At 50.2% G+C, this 25,033-nt stretch overlaps 1 protein-coding gene across 7 annotated transcripts in view; it reads right to left on the minus strand.

Annotated features, from left to right (window-relative positions):
• The window catches only part of LOC119436381 (elongation of very long chain fatty acids protein 6), a 133,127-nt gene that overhangs the window by 65,946 nt on the left and 42,148 nt on the right, over positions 1-25,033 (minus strand). For 2 of the 7 annotated variants that reach the window (XM_049657375.1, XM_037703213.2), the window contains exon 1: positions 22,258-23,290. The exons of 2 other annotated variants lie outside the window; for them this stretch is intronic. Coding sequence is in view for 1 of the 5 variants with exons in the window: in XM_049657354.1 (XP_049513311.1) it covers positions 14,579-14,610 (32 nt within the window). In the remaining 4 variants the exon portion in view is untranslated. Of the gene's footprint in view, positions 1-35; positions 268-14,578; positions 14,626-22,257; positions 23,291-25,033 lie in introns of those variants that run through there. 3 more of the 7 variants (XM_049657354.1, XM_037703212.2, XM_049657373.1) reach the window with 3 other exon arrangements.

Raw genomic sequence — 25,033 nt, forward strand, 5'->3', positions numbered from 1 at the left:
ATCTCATGTAAACGTCGTAATGATGTCCGACTCACCGTAGCCGTTTCGTAGACGTAGAACCTGCGCAAGCACACACGCCGAACCTTGGGGGCACATGTCTTAAGACAAACGAGACGACTTTCGGGTAAAGCAATAAGCGACGCGCCAACCCTACAGCGTTTGTCGCAAAGTCGCCATCGTTATTCGAACTGTTTCCGCTATAGACAGCACTTTCGTCCTCGTACACGTCTGCGCGCAGCAGCCAAATGCGCGTAATCTCAGCGAAGCCTGGTTTCTACACGTCGAACGTAAAGACGTGCCACTGCGCATTAGAGAGATAACCAGCAACAGCGGCAGCCTTGGCCTCCCCCTCAAATGACACACATACGCAGCAGCGCCTTGGCCCGATTGCACCCTAATATGCCCGGCCGATTTGCGATTACACTCACCGTGGAACAATTGACGGTCTGCAGCCATCGCCTGGGGGCGGACCGTATCGCACACTTTGCAGTACACACTTAGCTTATACGTATGTGTTGCGAAGCCAGCAAATAACGCCAGCTAAACGAGAATTTGCGAGCTACAACGTCATGATGGAAATAACGTCGGTACCGTGAAACTGCGCCAGGGAGTATACGATAAGTATGACGTAATATTCGATTGGCCGTTTTAGAGCACTCTGACGGAGCTACAGGCAGCATCCAGGTTGGAATGCACCGATAAACGGTCGTTAGAAAGTTATACCCAGGCTTCATTATCTATACTGCACTTAGTCTCAAAGACAAAGCGTCGACTACACGACGCGCGTTCGTGCGCCTGTCCAGCTTATCGTCGGCGACGCAGCTGAAGGAGCAGAGAGCTGTGCATTTAAGCGCCACGTGAACACATTTGCAATTGACAAAGATGGGGAAAAAAAATAAAAAATCTGCGCAACAGCAGCTTGCGTGGTACCTTCTTGCGTGGTATCTGCGCAATGCGTGGTACCTTCTTAATACATCTCATACTTCCCACTTCTAGGTTCGTAAACGCTCCGCATGTTGGTGCGAAAGCACGAAATCATGTATTACAAATCCAACAGATTTTGAAATATTACAAAGACGAACTACGCTTCTATTTAAGCTAAGGAAACATGCGAGATTACACGCATTTTGTGTGAAAGAGAATAGCCTTTATTTTGAAACAGTTAAATTTCAAATTAGTCTAGCAGCCTCTTAAATATTTTCTCTAACATGCGATTCCACAAGTCCACGTAACTTTCTCCTGAAAAAACTAAAATAAAATAAAATTGTACCGTCTGGGTAAAGTGTGTATTGGAGTAACACATCAATTCTTATATTGTAAAACTCTCTTCTATGGAGCGTCCTTAATTTGAGCGAAGGGCACGCGAAATTTTAAAGAAAGAAATACGGACACTATACTGAAGACTAAAATTTTAATGTGCCGGCTATTTCTGCTTGCTGTACCATACCTAAAATGTGGCGCATTCGATTTACTTGGCTGCGCAAATTTACGCTATGTCATTCCTTTTAACTGAGGCTGTACGGGGAATCTCCGGCCTCGCAGAGAGCGAATGCCGTACACTTCGATGAGCCAGGCGGAGTGCAGTGGCATCATCAGTGCATTCTCGCCTTTCCCGGCTTCAGCTGTTTATTGCCGCGAATTTAGTATCCCCTTCAGACGCTAGCCACGGATTTAGTGCTTCGGCTTAGTAATCACAACAAAGTTTAGTAGCCGCGAATATGCCCCAATGTCCCCGGTTCTTGAATAATTGAGACCGCGAAATTATAGGATTTTACAGTATTTATATTCATTTATGAATACGTGTATGTATAATGTATATTACACATTAGATATACACACACCGCGTATTTTTGCAACGGCTCTCCCACATTCTTAAAATTAATGAATTCAATACAAAAATTATAATTTTTTTACTGACGAAGTTTCATAGCAGTGATGGACGTCAGAATTTGACTAATAATCACCTATACAATTATGAATTATTATAATAATTCACTTCATTTATTGACTTAAAGGGCGCGTGATGTAACGGCAGAATTGAAGCAATTGGCGAGTACTCAAAGCATAATCTTCTGCCAGATACTCCGTGCCTCGCATCAGCTTCGAAAAATATGGGCTCAAAATGTACGGTGAAGTGCATTGCTGTTCCAGTGAACATTATTGCGTACTGCATTTTTCCACAGTGCGGAAAGATTAACATGCCTCGAATCCTCTACATTAAATCCGAACAGCCACCTCAGAAACACGTGGGGCAATAACTTATTATATACAGGGTGTTTAAACGAACACTTTCAAAATTTATTTAAGGTTGCATGTGGCAGATAGCCCAATTCTAGTTAATGAGCTGGTCTACTCGAAGAGGCGGACATTACTTACACAAAAAATTGAAATGCATAATCGGCTAATTAACAAAAATCACAAATTCAGTTTTTAACTTTTTATCTGATGGGCCATATTGCAATTTACAAATTGTAGCCATGGAGTTCGCAAGGCGGATCCACTTGGAACGAATTCTCGGGATGACACCAGTTTCGAGATATTAATTCCCGAACTTTGCGAAGAACGCCAATGCATTTCTCCGCAATGTTCGGGAATTAATATCTCGAAACTGGTCTCATCCTGAGAATTAATTCCAAGTGGATCCGCCACACAAACCGGTCTATGCTGTTAGTGTAGTGTCACATCATCTTCGTTACACCACAGCAGCCACAATACAGGCACGCACGTCCCTAGAGGCGGAGGAGGCTGCCATATATAGCTCTGGCCATATCTACCACTGCTGCCGAGGTTATTCTTAGCGACTACAAAACTGCAATCCGCAACTACTCCAAAGGCCGAGTTCATGAACCGGCAAGGAAAATTCTCAATCGTCAGACCACCCTCAGACCAATTACGCTCATCTGAGTGCGCGCGCACGCGGGCCATCCAGGCAACGAGATGGCCCATTCCGTCGCTCGAGCAGCCGTCAACCGAGCCACGCCGTCCGATGACCTGGATAACGCCAGAGACCGATTGGTAGCACATCATGAGATCACCCTCCACTACCGCGAAATGCGGTTAACATATCCTCCCCCACACAAATCCTTAACCAAATTCCAGCAAACTACCTGGCGCCAGCTCCAGGCACAAACCTTCCTCTCTCCAGCTTTTCTCGCCCTGGTTCATATATCGACAGGAATGTACGCTCTGCGGCGCACCTATAGCCAACTTTCAGCACATCATGTTCATATGCCCTGAGCTCCAGCCGCCCTCTGAGTGGCAACTCACCGACGTCGAGGGATGGGAGACCGCGGTGTCTAGCTCCAACCCAGCCGACCAAATACGGCTGGTGGACTGGGCTTTGAGGGTCGCTGAGGACCACAAACTCCCGGCCACCCTACGCGCTCCTGAGCCCCCTCACAAGTAGTTTTGTTACATAAGGCTCACGAACAATAAATGTTTACCACCACCACCACCACCACTACCACCACCACCTTGCGAACTCCATGGCTACAATTTGTAAATTGCAATATGGGCCATCAGGTAATTAGTTAAAAACTTAATTAGTGAATTCTTGTTAATAAGTCGATTATGCATGTCAATTTCTTGAGCGAGTAATGTCCACCTCTTCGAGTACACCAGCTCATTAACGAGAATTGGGCTATCTGCTACAGGCAACCTTAAATAAATTTTGAAAGTGTTCGCTGAAACACCCTGTGTATATATATAACCGTTTTTTCATGGGCGCCGCCATTGCGTAGGCAGTGGCGCCATCTATGGGCAGTTGGCATGCTGGCTTAGGCGAACGCCCGTGTTGTTTGCTGTGGTATACGCTCGGCAGCAGCTTTTGGTATATTTTTTCGCAATCGCGCGGTCTATTTAGCATGAAATGGCGTCTTCTACGTGGGTAATGGTCCTGTGAGATGTAGTGAAGGAATTTAAGTCTGAAGTAATTAATCGGCTGGAGTAACTGCTGGTTTTAGGGCGGACGGAGCACCCATGCAGCGCGAGGTGTGCGCGTTTGTTTGAGCTTACAATCAGCCTGGGATATCAGTTCGGTATTTCTGAAAATTCGTTTCACGAATGTTACCTTACTGAAGCATTCTCAGCACTGTAATTCTAAGCTCTGGTTTAGCTGCAACGAGTAGTTGCGAAACATTTGACGATCCTAACAGCGTGGGTACCGTTCTGCTGGAGAATAAGTCGTGCTGTTTACTTTGACAGGCGTTCAAGTTGTTATGTGTAGATACACTGGGCGACTGCCTTGTTAGCTGGACAAGGTTTCCGCCCACAAATAAAATATTTTGGTTAATAATAACCACATGCAGTACAGTGTGAATCACACTTTTCGCGTGGTCGAACAACCAGATGCAGACTGTGCGAGCGCCCGAGGCAGTACTAAATACTGTGTTATAGATCTGCTTGTTCTATATAGCGTATGGGCCAAGTGGTCCAAGCATGCGGCACGACCATGTTGAGTCTTATTGCGTCGTTATCCTGTGTTCTGTTTTATTTTGCCGCAAAAGGAGGACATATGAACTCTTTTTTTTTCCCAGTCTCGTAAGTTCAGTCATTTAGGACGCATTCACCCACGTTACGGAAATTGTGGCCTTACAAATAGCTGCTGGATTCTCTTTATGCGATCCCCTTGTATATTGTGCCTTACAGGGCAAAAAGGCAATGCCGATCTAAGCACGAAGCAATTGTGTGTATCATGTTGGTTTGCCAACCGCAGTGCTCGCTGTGTTGAGCGAAGCCTTCGGCCTCTCGCAGGAGGCTAACGTAGACATAGTGATTTGAAGTCTAGTAGACTTAAAATGCGTGAGAACGATGCCGGTGGCTGATGAAAATGTTTTACAACTCTTCGTCGAGTGAAAACCGATACATCAAACATAGTTCACAACACACACACACGGCGGCTGATGACTCGCGTCGCACTTTTGAACATCCAAGAGAAATTTCCAGAAACTGCAGCTACTGCTGCACCTAAAGGCTACACAGTGGTTGTTCGACGACCTCGTATGAACTGACATCCCGTAAATTGCACTCAGAACTAGCTAAAACACCTCCGAATCATTCCGCAGCGCGCGACAGGCAACACATTCAAGCCGTGCCGCGCCGGCTCGCACAAGCCAGAGAGGAGGAAAAGCTCGTCGGGCTCCCTTTCCTCCTCATCCGATGAAAAGGTATGTATATATATTGAGCAGCCGTCCTACTATGCTAGCTTGAAGCATCCACCAATTGTGATAAGTTTAAATGGAGTGAAGGCCTTTCCCAAAGCAGTTCTGGTTTGAAAAGGTTTTTTGAAACTTAAAATACCTCATATTATGTAACAATGCAACTGCTCTAACAATGTTTCCCGGTTGGTTCCATCAAATGACTTCGAGAAATCTGGGAATACTTGCCACTGTTTTTTTTTTCCTTTTTTTCCCCTCCGTTGAGAAGCCTGACACGTATTTGTACTGTGGTGGTACTTTAACTTATTGTTTATCAGGCTCTAGTAACATTCCTAATTCATTACAAAACAACGGCCTGATGCATGCGAGTCTTAACAATATTACTTCTATCCCCATCTTTATGCACAAACATAATCCTTTCGATCTTGAAATTCCGAAAAAGATAAGTGCCAGAATATAGAAGGATTATAAATGTTTGTTAGGCACTGCGTACGCAAGTCAGTAATAATAATAAGTGGTTCCACTGATGCCTTAGTTCTGTTAGGTTTACTGATACACCGATCACTTTCACGTAATCGGTTGCATGCATGTACAACGAGTCAGCAAGGGCAGCAGGTAAATAATTCACAGCCTCATGATCATTAGTGCTGTCAATCAACAGTGTGAACAAATGATTATATTTGTTACAGCTTTAGCTGTGAGGACCAGTTCTTCTACTTTATCAATGCCGCAGGCAAGTCTCCTTGAACATATGGGAGTTTGGCGCCTGTAATATTGATTCAACATGAATTACACCTATACCAACCAGACAAATAGATGTAGTATTTACGTTTAGTTATGTTACTTCTATATTTGTAAAATGCTTTCAATACCCCTCGTGGTCATGTGCTAGCAAAACACCTTCGCAGACTTATGCAAACCCGAGAAACTCAGACATCGTAGACAGCGGAGCTGTATAAGGAAGTTAACACACCCTCCGGAACTTCCTATATAGGAGGGTGTTTCGCCATTTCCCGAAATATATCCAAGGCTTCGCAAACACTTCTTTACATTCGGGGCAACTCATTCGTTATACTTGAGTCTTTTCAAACGTTTCAGTTCATCCGAGCTTAGTACTGGTATACTATCCGCGATATCCGTATGCTGCACCTGTTTTATACTGTGCCGGATCGGCTCTGTGCAATGCGCCTTTGTGAGCCTCGTCGATACCGACTACGCCACCCCACGAAAGCCGTTGTGGAACTGCCCTATATATAGCCTCACCGTAAAACACGTGATACAATCTACTTTTTTTTTCTTTCATAATTATTGCGTAGCTTCAAAGGTAATCCGCGGTTCGCAAGCACGCTTAGGCTTCATTTGTACGGGAGACGCTCCTTACACGCTAAGCACAAAATGCCAATGACACGGTTACATGCAGCATCGAGTGAGCCACAAGAAAATAATTATAGTTACGAATCAACTAATCAATGTCTCAGTGCAGCTCATGATTAGAGTAGGTCTGTTAATTACGCTAGAGAGGTAATGGAACGAAATAAGTACAGACATATCAATACGGCAGTATCATATCGGTCACCGCTGAATGGGAGGCAGGAGCGCTTACTTCAACAGGCGAAGCCTATATAGAGCACGGCCACTGAATAATAATAATAATTAAAAAAAGGGGGAAAAAAAAAACCTCGAGGCGGCGTAGAAGTCGGGTGGCAGGAGGCCCGCACCTCGCACTCGAACTTGAGCTACAGGAAGGCATGAAGACGCGCAAATCAAGCGCCGATGCACCGCGATGGTAACGGCGTTTTGAATCTGGGCTCTGACCGGTCTGCCATGGCAGCGTGTGGCCGCGGGGAAAACTGCGGCTCTTCGGGTCACCACAAGTGTGAAGGTCGCCGGGGAGGCGACTGCGGCCACACTTGTTCGAGAGCGTGGCTGACAGCCACGCGAACGCGCAGCGAGCAGGGGACCTTCTGTCTTGGTGGTGGTGGAAAACTTTTATTGAGAAGGCCCGAAGTAATGAATATTAAAAAGCAGCGTTGTGGGCGGCCTTCAGGCTGCCGGTTGTGGCGTCCAGGCCGTGCCTAGTCGCGACGTCCTCTGCCCAGGTCACCAGCCGGAGTTGGAGATCCGGCTCGGTGCTGGACAAAGCAGCCTCCCACTGCTGCGGACTGGTTAGGTGCCAAGAGGCAGGGGGCAAGTGTGCCGGGCAGGAGAATAAGACATGATCGTAATCGGCGCGGGAGCTGTCACATAAGCGGCAGGCCGGCGAGTACGTCCCGGGGTGGAAGAGGGCAAGACGTGCAGGAGTAAGAAAGGTGTGAGCCTGAAGGTGGCGCCACAAGTGTTGGTGGTGCTGGGAAAGGGATTTGTGCGGTGGGGGGAAGGTGAGACGAGATAGGCGGTAGTGCAAGGTGATATCGTGGTACGTGAGGAGCGCATCGCGCGTATCCATTCCCGGCGGGGGCGGGCTTGCTCGGTCAGTCGAATCGCGAGCGATGGAATTGGCCGCCTCGTTGCCAGGATGGGCCGCGTGAGCGGGCACCCAGATGATTTGGATTGGGCGAGAGGGAACAGTGTCGGAACGCAAGATACCGGAGGCCGGGGATGCCACCCGTCCAACCGCGTAGTTGAAGACTGCAGGCTTGGAATCACTGAAAATGTATTCCGCGGAGGTTTGCGTGATGGCAAGGGCAATAGCTGCCTCTTCGGCCTCGACCGAGGTCGAAGTGTATACTGAGGCAGTAAGAGTGGGTCGAAAAGAGTTGTCAGTGACTGCAAGGGCATGGGCTGGGTAGTGGCGGTACGGGGCGGCATCCACGTAAGCCACGGCGGGTTGCCGTTCGTACTGACGCCAGAGCGCGGAGGCTCGCGCTGCTCTACGGGACGGATGGTGTTCAGGGTGCATATTCTTAGGGAGGGGATTAACGGTTAGCAGGGAGTAGACGTGGGAAGGGATGGGCAGTGAGGTGGGAAGAGGGGTAAGAGGGGAGAGTTTAAGGGTAGAGAGAAGTGCGCGACCAGGCCGAGTGCGGGAGAGACGGAGGAGCTGGGCCGTGCGATGGGCCTCCGTCAGCTCTGTAAGGGAGTTGTGGACGCCCATCGACAGTAACCGAGCCGTTGAAGTAGATGTGGGAAGAGACAGGGCCGACTTATATGCCTGACGAATGAGGCTGTTGACTTTGTCTTCCTCGGTGCGTGAAAGGAAAATATACGGAAGAGAATAGATGAAGCGGCTGAGAACGAAGGCCTGGACTAGGCGGCGGAGGTCGTGTTCGCGCATGCCGTGGTGACGGTTGGCAATGCGGCGTATTAGGCGGATGGTCTGGTGTACAGTGTTTGTGAGTCGAGTGATGAGGGTGGTGTGCTTGCCATTGGACTGAAGAAAGAGTCCGAGAATGCGGAGAGTAGAGACGAGGGGAATGGGTGTGCCGTCAAGGGAGACTGTGAGTGGAGAAGGCGATAGGGGGGCCATCCCCCGAGGCAGAAAGAGCAAAAGCTCCGATTTGGCCGGGGAGCAGCTCAACCCGACAGACCGGGCGTGAGTCGCCACCGCGTCCACGCCCGCCTGGAGAGTGGTCTCCATGTCGCCAAGATTGCCGGTGGTCACCCATAGGGTGATGTCATCGGCGTAGAAAGCATGAGACAGAGCTGGGATAGTGCGTAGTGCACGTGCCAGCGGGAAGAGGGTGACGTTAAATAGAAGAGGGGACAAAACAGAGCCTTGGGGAGTACCCTTGTTGCCAAGGGAGAAAGAAGGAGAAGAAAGTGGGCCGTACGAGATCTCGGCTGTGCGGTGGGCGAGGAAAGCGGTCACGTAAGCATGGACACGGGGTCCGACATGAAGGGAGGAGAGAGCGTCCAAAATGGCGTTGTGGTGTACATTGTCGAATGCTTTGGTAAGGTCCAGCGCCAGGATAGCTCGAGCGCGTTTGTGGTGGGAGGGGTGTAGGACATCCTCGGAAAGCTGGAGCATGACATCCTGGGTGGACAACTGGGGACGAAAGCCGAACATAGAGTCCGGATATAGGTCATGATGATCCAGATAGGTCTGGAGGCGAGCCAGGATGACGTGCTCGAACAGCTTGCCGAGACAGGAGGTGAGAGAGATGGGGCGGAGGTGCTCGAGGGCAATAGGTTTACCGGGTTTGGGGATGAAAGAGACACGTGCATGGGTCCAGGAGGAAGGAAGAGTACCAGCCTGCCAATGCTCATTGAGAAGGTCAGTAAGGGCTTCGAGGGAGGGGGTATCTAGGTTTCGGAGTGCCTTGTTAGTGATGCGGTCCGCCCCCGGGGCCGAAGTGGTGCGGAGCGTGAGTAGCGCCGCACGAACCTCTCCCAGGGAGATGTCCGCCTCAAGGTCAGGGTTGGGGGAACCGGTGTAGGCGGGAAGAGTTGTAGGGGGGTCGGTGCAGAGGTAGCGGTCCCGGAGGGCCGCCAGGAAGTCAGTATCGGTGAGTGGGGAGGAGTGAAGGAGATGGGATATATCCTTGCGCTGGGAAGCTTTGGTGTGTGTAGGGTCTAGCAGCACCCTGAGAAGTGACCACGTGTCGCGGAGACCCAGGTTGCCGGCCATGCGGTCGCATGTCTGGCCCCACTGTTGTCGAAGAAGAGAGGAGCAGTGCTCCTCCATGTCCGACGCGAGCCGGGCCAAACGGAGGCGCAGGCGGCGATTGTGTTTCTGAGCCTGCCACCGGCGGTGGACAGCGTGATAGGCCTCCCAAAGGTGCAGTAGACGGCTGTCTGCCGTGGTGGAGTGTGGTGCTGCAGGGAGTGTGGATGTGGCAGTATGGACGTCTGCCATAAGGGTCTCAGTCCAGGCAGAGAGATCGATGATAGGAGCAGAGGAGGAAGTAGAAAGACGAGTGGAACGGAAGCGGTCCCAGTCAACTATCTGGGTGAGACGAGTAGAGGTGCGAGCAAGGGAGGGGAGAGGGAAAGTGGTGCAGAGGATGTAGTGATCGCTACCGAAGGAGACTCCCGTATTAGACCAGGTCGGATCGGCTACATTTTTGGCGAGGGTAAGGTCCGGATTGGTGTCTCGTTGGACACTGGATCCGATCCTGGTGGGGCGAGCGAAGTCATTAAGGACGGAAAGACATTCATTGTGGATGAAAGTCCAGAGCGAGTGGCCCTTGCGGGTGTTCTGGGGGTAGCCCCAGCTAGTATGAGGTGCGTTGAAATCGCCCAGAACGACCATGGCGTTGCGGCCAGCGCAGGAGAGCGCTTTGCGGAGGACGAGGAGTAGAGGGGCTGAAGGGGCTTTGGGAGGGCTGTACACATTGAGAACAAAGAGGCTTGCCTCAGTGCGACGGCGGGGAAGGATTTCGAGGAGGAGATGGGCACAGCCTGAAACGTCCAGCTGGTGCAGCACGGCAGCAAGGTTACGGTGCACCAGGGTGGCAACGTTTGGGTGGGTCTCAGAAGAAGGATGAAAGGAGGTGTAGTCGCGCAGCTTCACGGGAGCTAGGGGTTCCTGGAGTGCTAGGACAGAGGGGAGAGTGTCGGGAGGGATGTTCTGGAGGTGGAGCTGCAGGGTGCTCCGCTTGCCGCGGAACCCCCGACAGTTCCACTGCCAGAGATTAAGGTGCGGGGGGTGTCTGGCCATGATGGATGGCGGGGTCACCGGACGGAGTTGGGGTAGGTGCCGGGGGGAGGGGGGCGGGGAGCGAGAGGTGCGCGAGGGTGGCCTCAGTCGCGCTCTGGCGGGCCTCTAGGACCGCGACCCTGGTGTCTAGGGCGGTAAGGTGGGATTCGATGGTGGCCACGCGGTTGTCGACACTGGCGATGCGCTCCTCAAGTCGCACGAAGCGCGCCATGACGCGCTGCTCAAACGCCTCCAAGAAGGAGGTTGTTTTGCGAACGATGTCACGCTCGGGCGCTACGTCATCGGAAGAGGGTGATCGGCGTTTGTGCGGGGGGTGGCGGGTGGGAGAGGAGGCGCGCGATGACGCAGCCGAGGGTGCCGTGTTCATTGGCTCCTCTGCTGGCGCCAGCTGAGGCGGCGTTTGTGAAGGTGCGGTAGCTGGGCAAGGAGAAGGAGAAGGAGCGGGGGAGGACAGACGCGCTAGCGCGGCCTGCAACTGGCGCGACAGCTCCTGAATTTGTAGCTGCTGGGCAGCGATAGTGGCCTTGAGGGCCACGGTTTGGGGGTCCGACGTGTGAGGCTGCGATTTCCAGCTTACCGGTGATGTGGTGGTGGGGGCGGTGGACGCCTCGGACCTGGGCAGAGGCGGGAAGGAGACGGAGCGGTGGCGGCTGGCAGACCGGGCACCACGGGAGGGAGAGCGGCGGCGGGAAGGCCGAGAGGTCTTGTGGATGGGCCCGGTGGGTGGCGCTGGTGGGGGAGGCTGAGGCTTAGAGGTGGCCGGAGGTGACGACGGGCCGTTCCGGTCGAACCGGAGCTTGCACGGACGCGAGCCCGTGACGTGGGCTCCCCTGCACAAGATGCAGCAGGGGACGCAGGTCGGGGGCTCGACTGCCTTGTGAGCCTGGCCGCAGCGGTGACAGAGGGTGGATTTGGGCTTCGTGCACACGTCCGCGCGGTGGCCGGGAGCCCAGCAGTTAGTGCAGGCCTCGGCTTTCGGGCGGAACGGGTGGCAGCGGTAGATCCCGCAGTTGAAGACGATGGCACTGGGGAGTGTTGTAGTGCCGACGAAGGTGATGAGGATAGATTGCGAGCGCCCCATCTGGCGTGCGTCGGCGATGGCGTAGGGGGTGTTGACATTCATGGCTTGTAGATCTTGGACGATCTCGTCCTGGGTTTGGGAGTCCACGGCGTTGTATATAATGCCGCGGAGGGCGTTGTCGGGTGCTGCCATGTACGCACGCAGGGGGTAAGAGGTGGGACCCAGGCGGAGTTCCGATACCCGAAGGTAGAGACGAGCGCGGGGTTCAGATGGGGTGCTGATAGTCAGGGAGTTGTTGTACGGATTGATCCGTACACGGTCGGCGGTGCGGGCGGTGGCATAGTCGATGGTGGCAAGCGTGCAGAGGATTTGTAGCAGGGCTCCGTTAGTGGTAGTGCGGAGGTCAAGCCCCCCTCCCGGTCTGAAAACGATTTTGAAGTCCTCTGCTGGGAGACGAGGGAGGGGAGCGTGACGACGGAGAGTGGTAGTGCTGGGGGTGATGGCTGGCGGTGGAGTAGGGGTCTTGGATGGGGGCGAGGCAGGCGGCGTTGAGGCGATGGCCTGGTGGGCCGCGGCTGCACGGTGTGCTTTCACGCCACGGATCCATCGTGAGTCAGCTTCTAGCTCAGCAGGGGTGATGGAGACGCCTTCGACTTGGTATGCCATGTCGGCGGCTTGGATGGTCACGAACGGTTTCGGCGGAGGTGGTGAAAACGGGCGGCGTCGGCCGCAGGTGTGGCGTGGAACGCAGCTGCGCGTTGCGCAGGCGCTCGGAGTCGAGCGTTGCGCGCTATGCTTAGCGCGTCGGTGGCGTAGCAGATCACAAGGGTTCGAAAAGGTCGAAAATGGTCGGAGTCATTGGCCGGCCGCCAGGTCGAGGAGAAAAGGGAGCCGAGACGGACGCCGCTTTCCCTGCTCGTGGCCTTGGTGGTGGTCGTTGTTGAGGAGCTCGCTCGAAACACGTCCGGCCTGTTCGGCGGCGTCTTCGCCTGCAGCTGGCCACAGCTGCCGAACTCCATCGTGAGAAGTGACTCTCTTGATGTTTTCATTGATCGCCTCGCACCATTCGTACACCACAGCACACCTAGACAATAGCACAAATCCCTGCCTCAACTTCTGTATTCTGTAATTCAGCTGTTTTTTTTTTCTCGTCCAGTACATTTGTTTGTATATTATGTCGGATGTAGTTGTTGAGCTTATGCCCATGCATACTTATGTGCTTTTCTTCCACTCCTGTAATAGCCTGCAAAGGCTGTCAGTATGAATGAATGAATGAATGAATGAATGAATGAATGAATGAATGAATGAATGAATGAATGAATGAATGAATGAATGAATGAATATGGCCGCGGTCTCCTCCTTTTTTTAGCCACCGATGCGGTTAATGACAATTGCCGAAGCGCCTTGAAACTACCCGCCGAAAATGCCAGCGCAGTTCACATTGCGCGCAGCTCGAAACGACGTATAACGTGCTCGATAATCAGCAAACGAAACATTTGTGTGGCGCGCTATAAGCTTCGCCTTGTAAGCATGCATGGGGTAAACGCATGGGGTAAACGCAGAAGACGATACGAACGCTCTGCGCGGCAACAAGCCGCGACTTGCGTATCTCGCGTATCTCGGGTAACCGCCGCGCGCGATGTGGCGCAGCCGCAATGCCTATCCGTGTAGCATACACCGAGCGCCAGGGCGCAAAAGGCAACCCGTCCAAGGCGCCGGCCTCGCCGCCGGCAAAGGACTGCGGCAGAAGGCGGATTGCGAGCTGTGGCGTGACTTTCGGGAGACGTCACCCCGCCGCGCTCCGCGGCACCACGTGCATCCCATCAGTGTGGCACCACGCAACATCGTGCGACGGTGCGGGCAAACAACGCTTGAAGCCAAGCCCTGAGCCTAATGAGCGTTACGACACAGAGGCCACTACACTCTTCAGAGCTGCCTTTTCATACTTATATGTATACGCATACACTGCGCTGCGCGAGCCTGAGCACTCCCCCGCAACTACCGAGTGCGCCATTCACCAAGTTGCCAGTGAGTGTAGTGTTTCAAGGCAAGCACGTTGAGCTGCGTGAACAGCCGCACCCCAGAGCTCGGAATTATAACTTCGACCACCACGGAGTTTTTACACAATAACACATCATTATATATGCATGCACAGATTCGCACTTTACACCCACAATTGTTGTGGTGTCTTCCATGGCTGAAGTTGATAATCGGAATCCTGAACGTAACCAATATTAACCGCAGGTTGTTAAACAATCCATCCCGCCTCAATAATCGACCCTGGGTCCACTAGTACTTGCTGAATGCGCTACCGCATAGCTATTCGTCAGCACGCGCCACATAAAATCGCACAACAGCCACTAGGGCTTCTTTAATTTCCAACCACAGTACGGTAAACGAGCATTTTTTGCATTCCACCCCCACTGTAATGCGGCCGCCGGGAATCGAACGCACGACCGCGTGCTCCCCAACATAAAGCTATAGCAACTAAGCCACCATGGCAGCTCTAGTAATGGTGTAAACGATGAAGCTTTGAAAACACACACACACACACACACACACACACACACACACACACACACACACACACACACACACACACACACACACACACACACACACACACACACACACACACACACACACACACACACACACACACACAAACAAACAAAAAACAGGGCGAACGATAAGTAGAGGAAGACGAGAACAAATGAAAGGTCATGCTGTCATTCTTTACTAATCGCAGTAGTATGTCTACGTACTTTTCAATTTAATTTAATTTATTTCGCCATCACACACATGACAGCCGAGGAGCCCCCGGTAAAAGCCATCTCTCGATAGCTTGACAAAGCCGGACACTTATACTACCTTGGCGGCATTGCAGCCGTATGGATCAGGCAAAATATAAACTAAACATTCACATAGAGTTTAACAGTATCAGTATAAAGTCTAATATAAGCTAAATACATCATTAGTACGAAAAACTAATTGAAGAGGTAGGTCCGTTAGGTGCTTCGTGGTTAAAGAAAAACATTTAAGAAGAGATGAAACACACACACGAGCCATAAAAATTAAGCAAAAATAGTGCCAGCACATGTGGCTTTAACACTTACATAAAAGGACAATCATAAACAGCTAATAATGCTCAGAATCACAGGAAACCAAATATTCAAAGCGTTTATAAGTAGCAATTTGAAGAATGATGTTATTCGCACACAAATACCCGCCGTGGTTGCTCAGTGGCTATGGTGTTGGGCTGCTGAGCACGAGGTCGCGGGATCGAATCCCGGCCACGGCGGCCGCATTTCGATGGGGGCGAAATGAGAAAAACACCCGTGTACTTAGATTTAGGTGCACGTTAAAGAACCCCAGGTGGTCGAAATCTCCGTAGTCTCCCACTACGGCGTGCCTCATAATCAGATCGTGGTTTTGGCACGTAAAACCCCAGAATTTAATTTATTTAGTTAATCGCACACAAAGTGTTCAAAAGCCGTGGCAAATTATTTTCTAGCAACTGCCAACCATATTGTTTCTTATATGTTCGAATAGCCCATTTATCGGTTTGTCGGGTTTTATAAGCCTGCTTACGTTTTGATAATATTGGAAAATTGTCGGAAAAAAAGATTTGTCTTGGATTGTTTCGCGTTTGAAGGCATTACATAAAAGGTAATCACGCATATTCACAACGGGAAATACTTTGGAATTTAGTAACAGCTATGATATGATGCGGCGCATCCTGGGAACCTTCGCAAAAATTCGAAGAATTTTTTTTAATGTTTTTTTTGTCATTTTTCCTCGGACGTGTTTGCCCAAACTAAATGGCAATAGTTTGGGCGAGACTGGAAGAGTGTGATTTTTATAAACATTATAGCTGCACGCATGTTCGGTTTAAGCGCGTGCATACAACATCCGCGCGAGAATTTTTCAAAGAATACTTTATCAGTCTGACCTGATAAGGTGCTTGTCTTTAGTGTGCCTCAAGGGCGCGTACTTGTTTTCCCCTCTCCAGGAGGAGGAGGAGGAGAGAAAGAGAAGGCAGGGATGTTAACCAGAAATGCGCCTGGTTGGCTACCCTACTCTGGGGGACGGGAAAGAGGGAATAGAAAGATGAGATAGAGTCCAAGCGTTGGAAAGGGAAGACTCGCTACCAGCCCCCTATAGCACAGCCGACGTCGAAACAGAACAACGAAAGACGCTGCACTCCATGCGGGGAAGCGTGTAATACTTCAGTGCTCGTTGTTGTTTTCAATGCCATTCGTGCTGCTTTCTAAACACGAAACACAAACAAGAATGAATTTGCATAGGGAAAAAAAAAAAAACAGAAACGAATGCACAGTAGCAAGACGACGACGCGAGCGGCAAGAACCACAACAGACAGTTGCATGCCCATGCAGAGCCGGTTCATCTACGGTGAGAACGGTGCGCATATGCGTGCCTTACGAGGCTCTCTTCCTGCTTCCAGAAGTGGCCTACTTGAGAAGGCACTCCATGCGCCTGCTGACCCGAGCACTGGGGCTCGGCGCACTGGAGCCGGCCTTTCCAGAAGAGCGTTGCACAGTTACCCGTCTTTCAATTAGCTGCCAAACGTGCCGACAGGCTCGCGGTCACAACGTTACGAACAAAAGACACTTTATAAAACTGGCTGAGGCAACAGGCGCCAGGGTGGCACGTACAAATAGGCATACAGAAAAACGGCAGCTTTTGTTTTTATTATTACTTATTATAATTTCAACCGCACTGGCTGCCATGCACGCGCTGTCGTAAACGGCAGTAACGCCCCAGCACGTGTCGCTGGTCATTTTTTTTTTTTACAGACATTGGAGTTGTCTCATAGATCGATTGCATTGGGTGTGACCGTGCTTGATAAGCCCCCTTCGCTTTTCTTTATCATCTCATCTTTCAGTCCCGATACCCTGATCACCCCTCCCCTGGTCCTTCGCGTAGGGCCCAATTTTCTCTGGTTAACATCCCTGCTCTTGCTTTGTTCGCGTTCTTTTTAACTGCCTCTATTGCCCACATGCGATAAATAAAAAATGTGGTTGATCCCTCTTATATAGGAATCGGTATAGAACACGAAAGTGAAACGTGTCTTCACAGAAGTAGTGTAATGTTTATTGCACATTGATATATAATGTCTATTGGTGTTTTGTGGCTAAAGCGCCCTTAGGCGTTGATGCACCCACGCTGACGCCTGGTGGCACGTCTCCTCCATCACTACTACCAACGTCGATGACCATGAGCAACCGTCGTGCATATGGAAGCTGCACTACGCTGCACACGCTAGCACAACGCGAAAGACGAAGCACGTAACTGACACACTAATACAACGCGCAAGACAAAGCACGTAACTGAATCGTCACCGAGTCAAATCAGCGCGTACAGCGCGTCGTAATTGCAGCCTCCGCGATCAACTTCAGAAACATTTTCAGAGCTAATTGCGGAGGCCACGCTCCGCTGTGCTGAGTACGGTGAACGCCCCCTAGGTGGCGTTGGTAGTGCTTCTTGATGCCAGCGTCCCTTCGAATGCTGGCATGGAGGCGTCGTAGTGCTGAGACCACCGAAGCGTTCACTGTCGGTGCGCGTTAGTGTCATAATGCAGTACTTCTCTTTTCTGCTCGTAGGCGGCGGCACCGCCCCGAGCAAGAGCGCGGGTACACGGAGGAGTGTTAGATATATAAGGCGCGTCTGTGTAGCTCTCTGCAAATGCGTTTGTGGCGCAATGGGTTAAACGCTCGGCGATCTATCGTCGCGGACCGAGAGGTCGTGGGTTCGATTTCCAAATTTCGCATGTTTGTGGAACTTTTTCTTCTGGTTTCTTTCTTTGTATTATGTTCTATGACGTATTTCCGTGACGGAAATACGTCAGTGAAGTCTTGGTGGACCCCGGCATAAAACACTTTCGTGTTAAAAATAAGAAAACACGCAATGTGAAAAGTTCTACGAAAATTCACAATGTGATAGCATTATGTAATGAAATCCATTAAACCAAGTGGGTGGCAACTTCATTTTCCAGATAATGCTTGTGCACGCATGCGCGCACACACGCTTCCGTAGACAGTTACAAGCATGCATGCAATGCAGTTGCTTCTGCTCACGGGAGACGAACGGAGCAAACTAGTATAGCAAATCTGCATAAGGCAGTATCTTTTCCTAAAACTTATATACGAAGCCTGGATAAGCAATCATAGCAAGCATTCAAGCTAGCCACTCCTATTACCCTCTTTATTTTTTTAGGTTCCGCGCCGACACACTCCAACAATTTTTTTTCCGCATTTAAATTAAACCGGTGTTGTGCATCGAGCTCTTTCCATGATGCAATTGCATTTCAAAACAGCAAACGAAAGTACTCGTAACAGCCCCCCCCCCCCCCCCCCTTCCAAGTCTCTCTGATACGTGCTTGATCTTCGCAAACTAGTTTTGCGCCGGCAGTTTACCTGCATTTCGTGTACCCGAAGGGCAGTGCGCGGCATAACGCTTCCGGGTACGCTAAGGAATGTCGCAGTAACGTCGTAACGAAGGTGCACTTCAGGCGGCGTATATGCAAGGCAATAAAGATGGACGGCGCGCGCGGTACAGAAGAGGCAAAAAAAAGAGCCTTTCACCCGCAAAGCGAGTCGTGTCGCGAGACCGTAAAAAAAGCACAGGTACGGCAGGGATCGCGTCACAAACTACGCTTAATTTTTTTTTTATCCGTTAAATTCTCTCTTCTTCTCTAGTCTTAAACGCGTCACGTACGGATGAAGCGTTCTTCCATAAAATCCAAGGTACGAAAGATAAGCTTGGCAACAGCCTCCATCGCTGGAAATATTATACGCTGAAACGACAACGATTAGAGGAGGCCGCAGGTCTCGCAATGAACGCAGCTAACTAACGCTTTCAATCGACCACGCGACTGATTTCGTGCTACTTTCACATGCAGCTCGGTCTTCGTGGAAATCTGCCAAGGCGCCCGGGCTCTATAGGAGTGAAGCGAAAACGGACGCTCCACATATATTCATCACGCAACGCGTTTGCATTCGTGTCCGCAGATAGAAAGATTCGCGTGTTTAACGAGATGGCAGCCACAATGTGTTCTAACTTAGCTCGTAGAGGCTTGCACAGTCTATCTGCTCCGTATTACGTTACTCACTATCGTTCGTTCTTGTTGGCGCGCCTCTCTCTGTCGCTTGGACCCTCTTGGTGAGGTGCCAAACTGTGTTTTCTTGCTTCTTCGCTTGTGCGAAGGATCTCACTATCTCGTAACCAAATCGCTCCTTCCCTCCGTAGTTCAAAGGGTGCACCGCAGTTACTCACTTGGCATGTATAGGAAACGTACAAACGGCACCGCGCTTTTAACGTGCGATATAGGGATAGTAGAGAGCAATGAAATTTGAGGCAGTGTCATTGTTGTCGGGTTTGGACTACGGCGCGTATACCCACTGCGGGGAACGGCTGAAAGATCGAGCAACAGGAATAAATGCGTTATTGAAGAGTACAAGTAACAACAAATTGGCCGTAACGAGTCGTCTACATCAGTTCGGTGCAACGTTGAATGCGACAAGGCCCGCGATGCGAATAAAGATCGCGGCGGAGGCGTGTATCAATGCGCTGTGCAAGCGCACCACGCCAAGCGTATACAGTCATGCACCACCTTGCGACAGGTAGGAGTGAAACGACAGATGGCGTGAAAAAAAATTGTACAGTGATAGCTCTCAAGCAAATGCGACGTCCATCGTTGACCATCCTCGCTATACCATTCATGTTGTACCTTAGGGACCGCGAGAGGTCAAATGGTCTGAATATTTCAACTGCATCATACCTTATTTCGAACATTCAAAGTGTTCTTAATAAGCGAACAACTGATAACAAAAGGTTTGGCGCATTATCAACCCCAAAGACGACGGTACAGATACCGTTGCCCACAGTGCCCACAATGCTGTTCCCAGCAATCAGTGTTCCATGGTTCTGGACAAAGTTCTCACTCGTAACTTTTCTTCCATCTACCGCCATGTCCACGACACCTATATATCGTGTGAATTAGCCAATGATATAACCGCCATTCATAATCTATGATAGGGTGGCTAAAGTAATTAGATCTCTGAAATCACCTTCGACATCTAGTAAAAATTTAATTAACACCATGTTCTGAAAAGTACAGTTTTGACGCTCATCAGTTATTGTTACAGTAATTGAGGAATTAAAGCACCATTCGACATGACAGGAATGTAAGGAAGGTGATTCCATTTTATAAATCAGATTACAAGCATTATCCGCTTATTACCGGTCAATATCCTACACCATCATATCCCCCCCCCCCAAAAAAAAAAACAAAAACACACACACACACACACACGAGCGTATTCTGCTTTCACATCTAAGCTTTCCTGAGCCTTATATTTCATTTCTATATATGTCGCCACACGGTTTTCGTGAAACGTACTTTTAATACTAAAAAACACGGGTAATGCTATTCACCTAAAAATTTTATTTAATTTCTAAAATATTCGTTAACCGACTGCCTAGCTATTGCTCAAGTTTCCAGAGACGTTCGATAAAGTACGTCATACGTTGTTACTCAACCAACTGAGCCTACAGAATCCCCAGGCTAAACATTTAACCTGGATTGAATGCTTTCTCATTAATCATTCCCAGTTCGTTTAAACTAATTATGCCAATTCCCAACCTCGCACCGTCCCCTCCAAGGTGCTTAGGGGCTCCGTATACTAGGCCCCCTTTGCAACGGCTTTGTGTCTTCCTGACGCTCGAGCACCGTAATGTTTGTTCACTGCGGCGACGAGTAAATTCGATCGTATAGCGACAAATCGCTCATGACCGTGCTTCGAAACGGACCGTGCGTCGCCGTTTCCACGGGCCGCTGCTTTTATTAGACGCTGTAAACTATGGCATCTTCATGTTTCCTCCAGACAGACTTGGCATCTCATCGGCGTCTCGACCAATCATGCCTGAAGACCACATACAAGGCGCGTCAATTCGACCCAGAGAGAAAAGCGTGACGGTAATCAATAGCTTCGTTCCTGACAAAGAAATGTTTCGACCCAAGGCTCCCGAGAAGGCTTTTACTTATATGCCATTGAACTTCTTCTGATCAAGAAAAACTCATGAGGCGGTCTGTTATAACGTGGGCGTTTCCTTCTTCTTTACTTCCGACCAGCTCACGCTGCAGCTTTTTTAACTTTTAGACAAGAAGAGAGAAACTGAGGTTCGAGCCCAGCGAATAAGAAAAATATAATAAAAATGGCAACATACGACCCTTTTGAAGGCAACGAACGGGTTTTTTGTAATGTTAACACAACTCGTGAGCGTACAAAAACTCGTCGCGCTCCCCAAATAGCAAGTAGCAAAAAGGTAGCAATCTTTGCTACATTTTTACTACACCTCTACTTTATATAACGCAAGTGTATTAGTTTAAAAGAAAAATTTTTGTTTGACCTGTTAACAGCGTTGCACAGAACATGGAAAAGCTACGGTTTATGAATGAGAACAACACACGAAAGCTAATCTAAGGCACATATTTGAATGGGACAGCCAACGAATTGCAGCTACTTCCGTCAGTTCTTTCACATGCGCTCTGTTGCTGTCAGGCAACTCTCGTCGCATTTTCAAAGTGTTTTTGTCATGACATACGCCAAAGTATGTCATGCATTTCTGCTGTCAGCAGAGTATGTCAGCAAGTCTGCTGCATTTGACAAGCCTCACTTCCACTATCGCGAACATTTACGAAGTGTACTAGCTGTAAACAAAGTTTCTTTACTACTTAATTCGAGTGCACCGGACAAGTAACAACGTTGCGCTCTCAGTGCAGGTAGAACTCAATAACCGCTAAGAAGACGGTAAACGTTCGTGGTAGGAATTAGAAGTTACATGCGCCATTTAGGAAGACGTTAAAATAAAATATAATGCGCAACGTATGCGGATAGGCCACTTTTTTAATGTGCTAGATCACTCAAGCCAACCTTCGAAATAAGAGTAGGTTCGTAGAATTAAACATGGTGCTGCTATATCTTGCAGACGTCACTAAATAGAAAACCACTGTGAAAACAGCGCAACAGCGAGGACAGAAAGAAGGAATGAACGAACACAAGCGCTGTGCTCGTTCATTCCTTCTTTCTGTCCTGCATCCCCTATTGCGCTGTACTTATAATGGATTACCAACTAGTCCGGTCCCACACAATGCTAGAAAACCAGAAGCTGTTCACTAAAACGATTACGGCGTCCGATACTTGATGCCGGCCTCTGCCTAAGAACGCGTCTGCTGTACTGGCAAAGGAGTCAACAGAAGGAACATCACACACATCGTAATATCTTACCTGTATTTAATAACTTAGAAAAAAGACCACCCACCCGTACGATTACTTTTCACGTCCAATACTGTTCCGAAAGCAAACGATGCCGACGACAGCCCACAGTGTCGACCGGCAGGGATACTCAATCGTGCAATGCTTTCATAAGATATTTTGCCGGCAGAACACTCTACTCACGTTGGATTACACAGTAGACGCGCGTAGCTATCTCCGACGCCGTATAATCCTCAGGAGCGGCGACGACTCGATGGCAAATGTCAGAAGAGAAGCGGCAGCTGCACGTTCCTTCGCCGGGCTCGAATTGTCAAAGGGCGCGTACACAGTGGCTGCCTCGGCGCACCGGCGTCGGTGACAGAGAGAGAGCCTCGTGTCGCGTGGTGGCTGCGGGGGTCCGAGAAAGCGCACCGCTCAAGTCCGAGCGATGAACCCGGCTTCTCGATGGCAGGCAGACGACAGGAGGGCGCACCCGAGGGACGAGTAGACGACAATGGAAGAGAGCAGGGTAACGACGACCTGGCTCGTTCCCAGAAGTCCACGCCGAACAGCAGCGGGAAAAATAGAGGCAGGCGCCGCTTTCTTTTCCTCTTAAGAGCACTTCCTTCGACGAACAAAAGGATGCGACGACCGGTCTGAGCTCACGGAGGACGGTTTTTTGCGAACTTGGACGCCTGCAGGCCACCACAGCGTCGGACCAGGTTGGCAGTAAAATGCCACAGCTACGCGACGTGGAACCAGAGCGGCGGCGACGACGTGCACGGCGAGTGCCTCCGAGGGGCGCTCCGTCGAGGTTGTGCCGCCCCGACGTGCACACGCTGGCGTCCTCTGCGAGCAGCCAGTATCAGGCGAGCGGCCCCTAAAGCGATCACGAAATCCCGCCGAGAGAAAGGGGGTCACCGACGCCTTTCCTGCCCGGTCGCCAGCTTTGGAAGGAAGCTACACCGCCGAAGAATGCCCGCCACCACCACCCGGCGGGCTGGCCGCGAACGCCGGGATAATAAACAAGAGGCCGCTAATCTCTGCTTCCCATCCCCGGCAAGCGTGCCTGCAACAACCACTCGAAACTATCGTGGGCTTTCTCCATTGTTTCAGCCTGGCCTGATGCGCCAGCGGCTAAGATCTTTTATTTCCTGCTCAGGTTCAGACGTCACGAGGCGCTGTAGGGCGAGGCCTTCATCAATGAAGTCCTGCGTTTACGCGGTAGGTCGCGGAAGCTATCGCGATTCCGTTACTGGCGGGGGAACATCACAGAGAAGCGGGAAGAAAAAGTGTACATCCTGTTGGAGCCGGCGCAGTGCAACGTGAAAGAAGTGCACGCAAATCTCGAGTCGCGAGCGGTCACGTATCATGTGCTCTGATGGCGCAAAACGCAATTGTACTCCGTACATGGTCAGACCCTCAACTGTCAAATTATAAGCAGGGTATACGATTTTGCATGCTGTCAACTTCTAATGGGGCGACGGCGACACCTTTTGATAAAGCCAAAAACATGGCTGGTACCTGAGGCGCACCGTATCTAAACAATTACGCAATTGCCGAGACTTCTACGTTTTTTGCTTGCTCGCAGGTACCTAAACCCGAGAACCAGGTTCTACGATGCAAAAGGCTAAGGTGCTTTTCGATTTTGGGTATATACGCTGTTGTTTCCATCTTTCTTTTTCTTTTTTCTTTTTGACATTCTGCATTCTGTACTGTGCATCCTCAACAGAAATATCTATGTATCCGCAAAGTTCCAAAGCTGAACATCTATTTCATTGACATGCAGTTTTGGAAAACAAAGTTGAACAAAGTTGTTTTCATGATGCGCCATGTCTGCGTGTAATGCTGTTTGCTGTGAATAATAAAATACCGGAAATTCGAAGCTATTGTTTTGCCTAACGTGGCGCCGCTATGTCGCATGCAGGCTGCCTTTGAGGGCTCTGCAGGGCGTCATTACCATATTGCGCTACTGCCTGCTGAGACATTCCCAAATCAGTTAAGGTCGATGTTTCGCAAAAGTTGCTGCGACATGCGCTGGGCAGCTGTTGACAAAATCCCTGCATTATTGGTCATTGTAGGAATAAATGAAGTCATTGAAGTGCTTGTTAACCGGCACTTCAATGGGTGAGTATTGGGGGTATCGCTTCTGCAGCTAAACCTGTTTTATAAGTATACCTGGTTTGAAATGGCTGTTGGTTTGTTTTGCGAGCTCTTCTAAGCTGTGAGACACTTTCTCACGAAATGCGCACTTCATATATAACTGCGCTGAGAAATGCGAAATAAATTGGAAACTTCTTGGTCCCATGTATTCCTATGGCCCGCAAGAAGGCCAGTCACCCCAATCGGTCATGGCTACTGTCAAAGACGCCACCGCAAACTGCTTACGTCACCAAATGCAAGGGGTCGATACCGTATGTATGTATGCACCGAATGTCACGCGAGCTAGAGGTAATCGCATCCTTGTTTTGGCGCCTCCAAACAGTGTGCTAGTCCATACAATGCTGTTTCCGACATCACAAAATGCAATTTTAATCGCTTGTCTCACTTACCACATTTGCCCTTTAATAGCGCGAGAGTACAAACACCACAACAAAAAGAAAAGCAACGCGGCCTTAATGATCCTGCGCTCCGCGTCTGCCGCGTGACGACGAACGGTTCCTTGCGCCGGTGTCTGCTGTCGGAAAACGCGATGAAGGAAAAACTGCGATGCGAATTCTCGCTCCGGCCAACGCACGTACACGCGCATGTTTCACGAGCTTCTCCGACATGCGACACCTGTGCGCGGCAAAACCTCTCCGGCCACGCACCGGCGGCAAGTTACGCTGAGCGGGCTTGCGCATGCTCCCACCAACTCACGCCAAAGCACGAAGCAGGTACAGTGCGCCGCCGCTCGCAGCCGGTATCGAGAACACGTGTCCGCCAAGCGCCAAAAGCCCGAGACTTTCAACATCTTCGAGAACAAACTTGGGCGTTCCTT

The sequence above is a fragment of the Dermacentor silvarum genome, chromosome 1, assembly GCF_013339745.2.
Source record: "Dermacentor silvarum isolate Dsil-2018 chromosome 1, BIME_Dsil_1.4, whole genome shotgun sequence".
Classification (NCBI taxonomy): Eukaryota; Metazoa; Arthropoda; class Arachnida; order Ixodida; family Ixodidae; genus Dermacentor; species Dermacentor silvarum.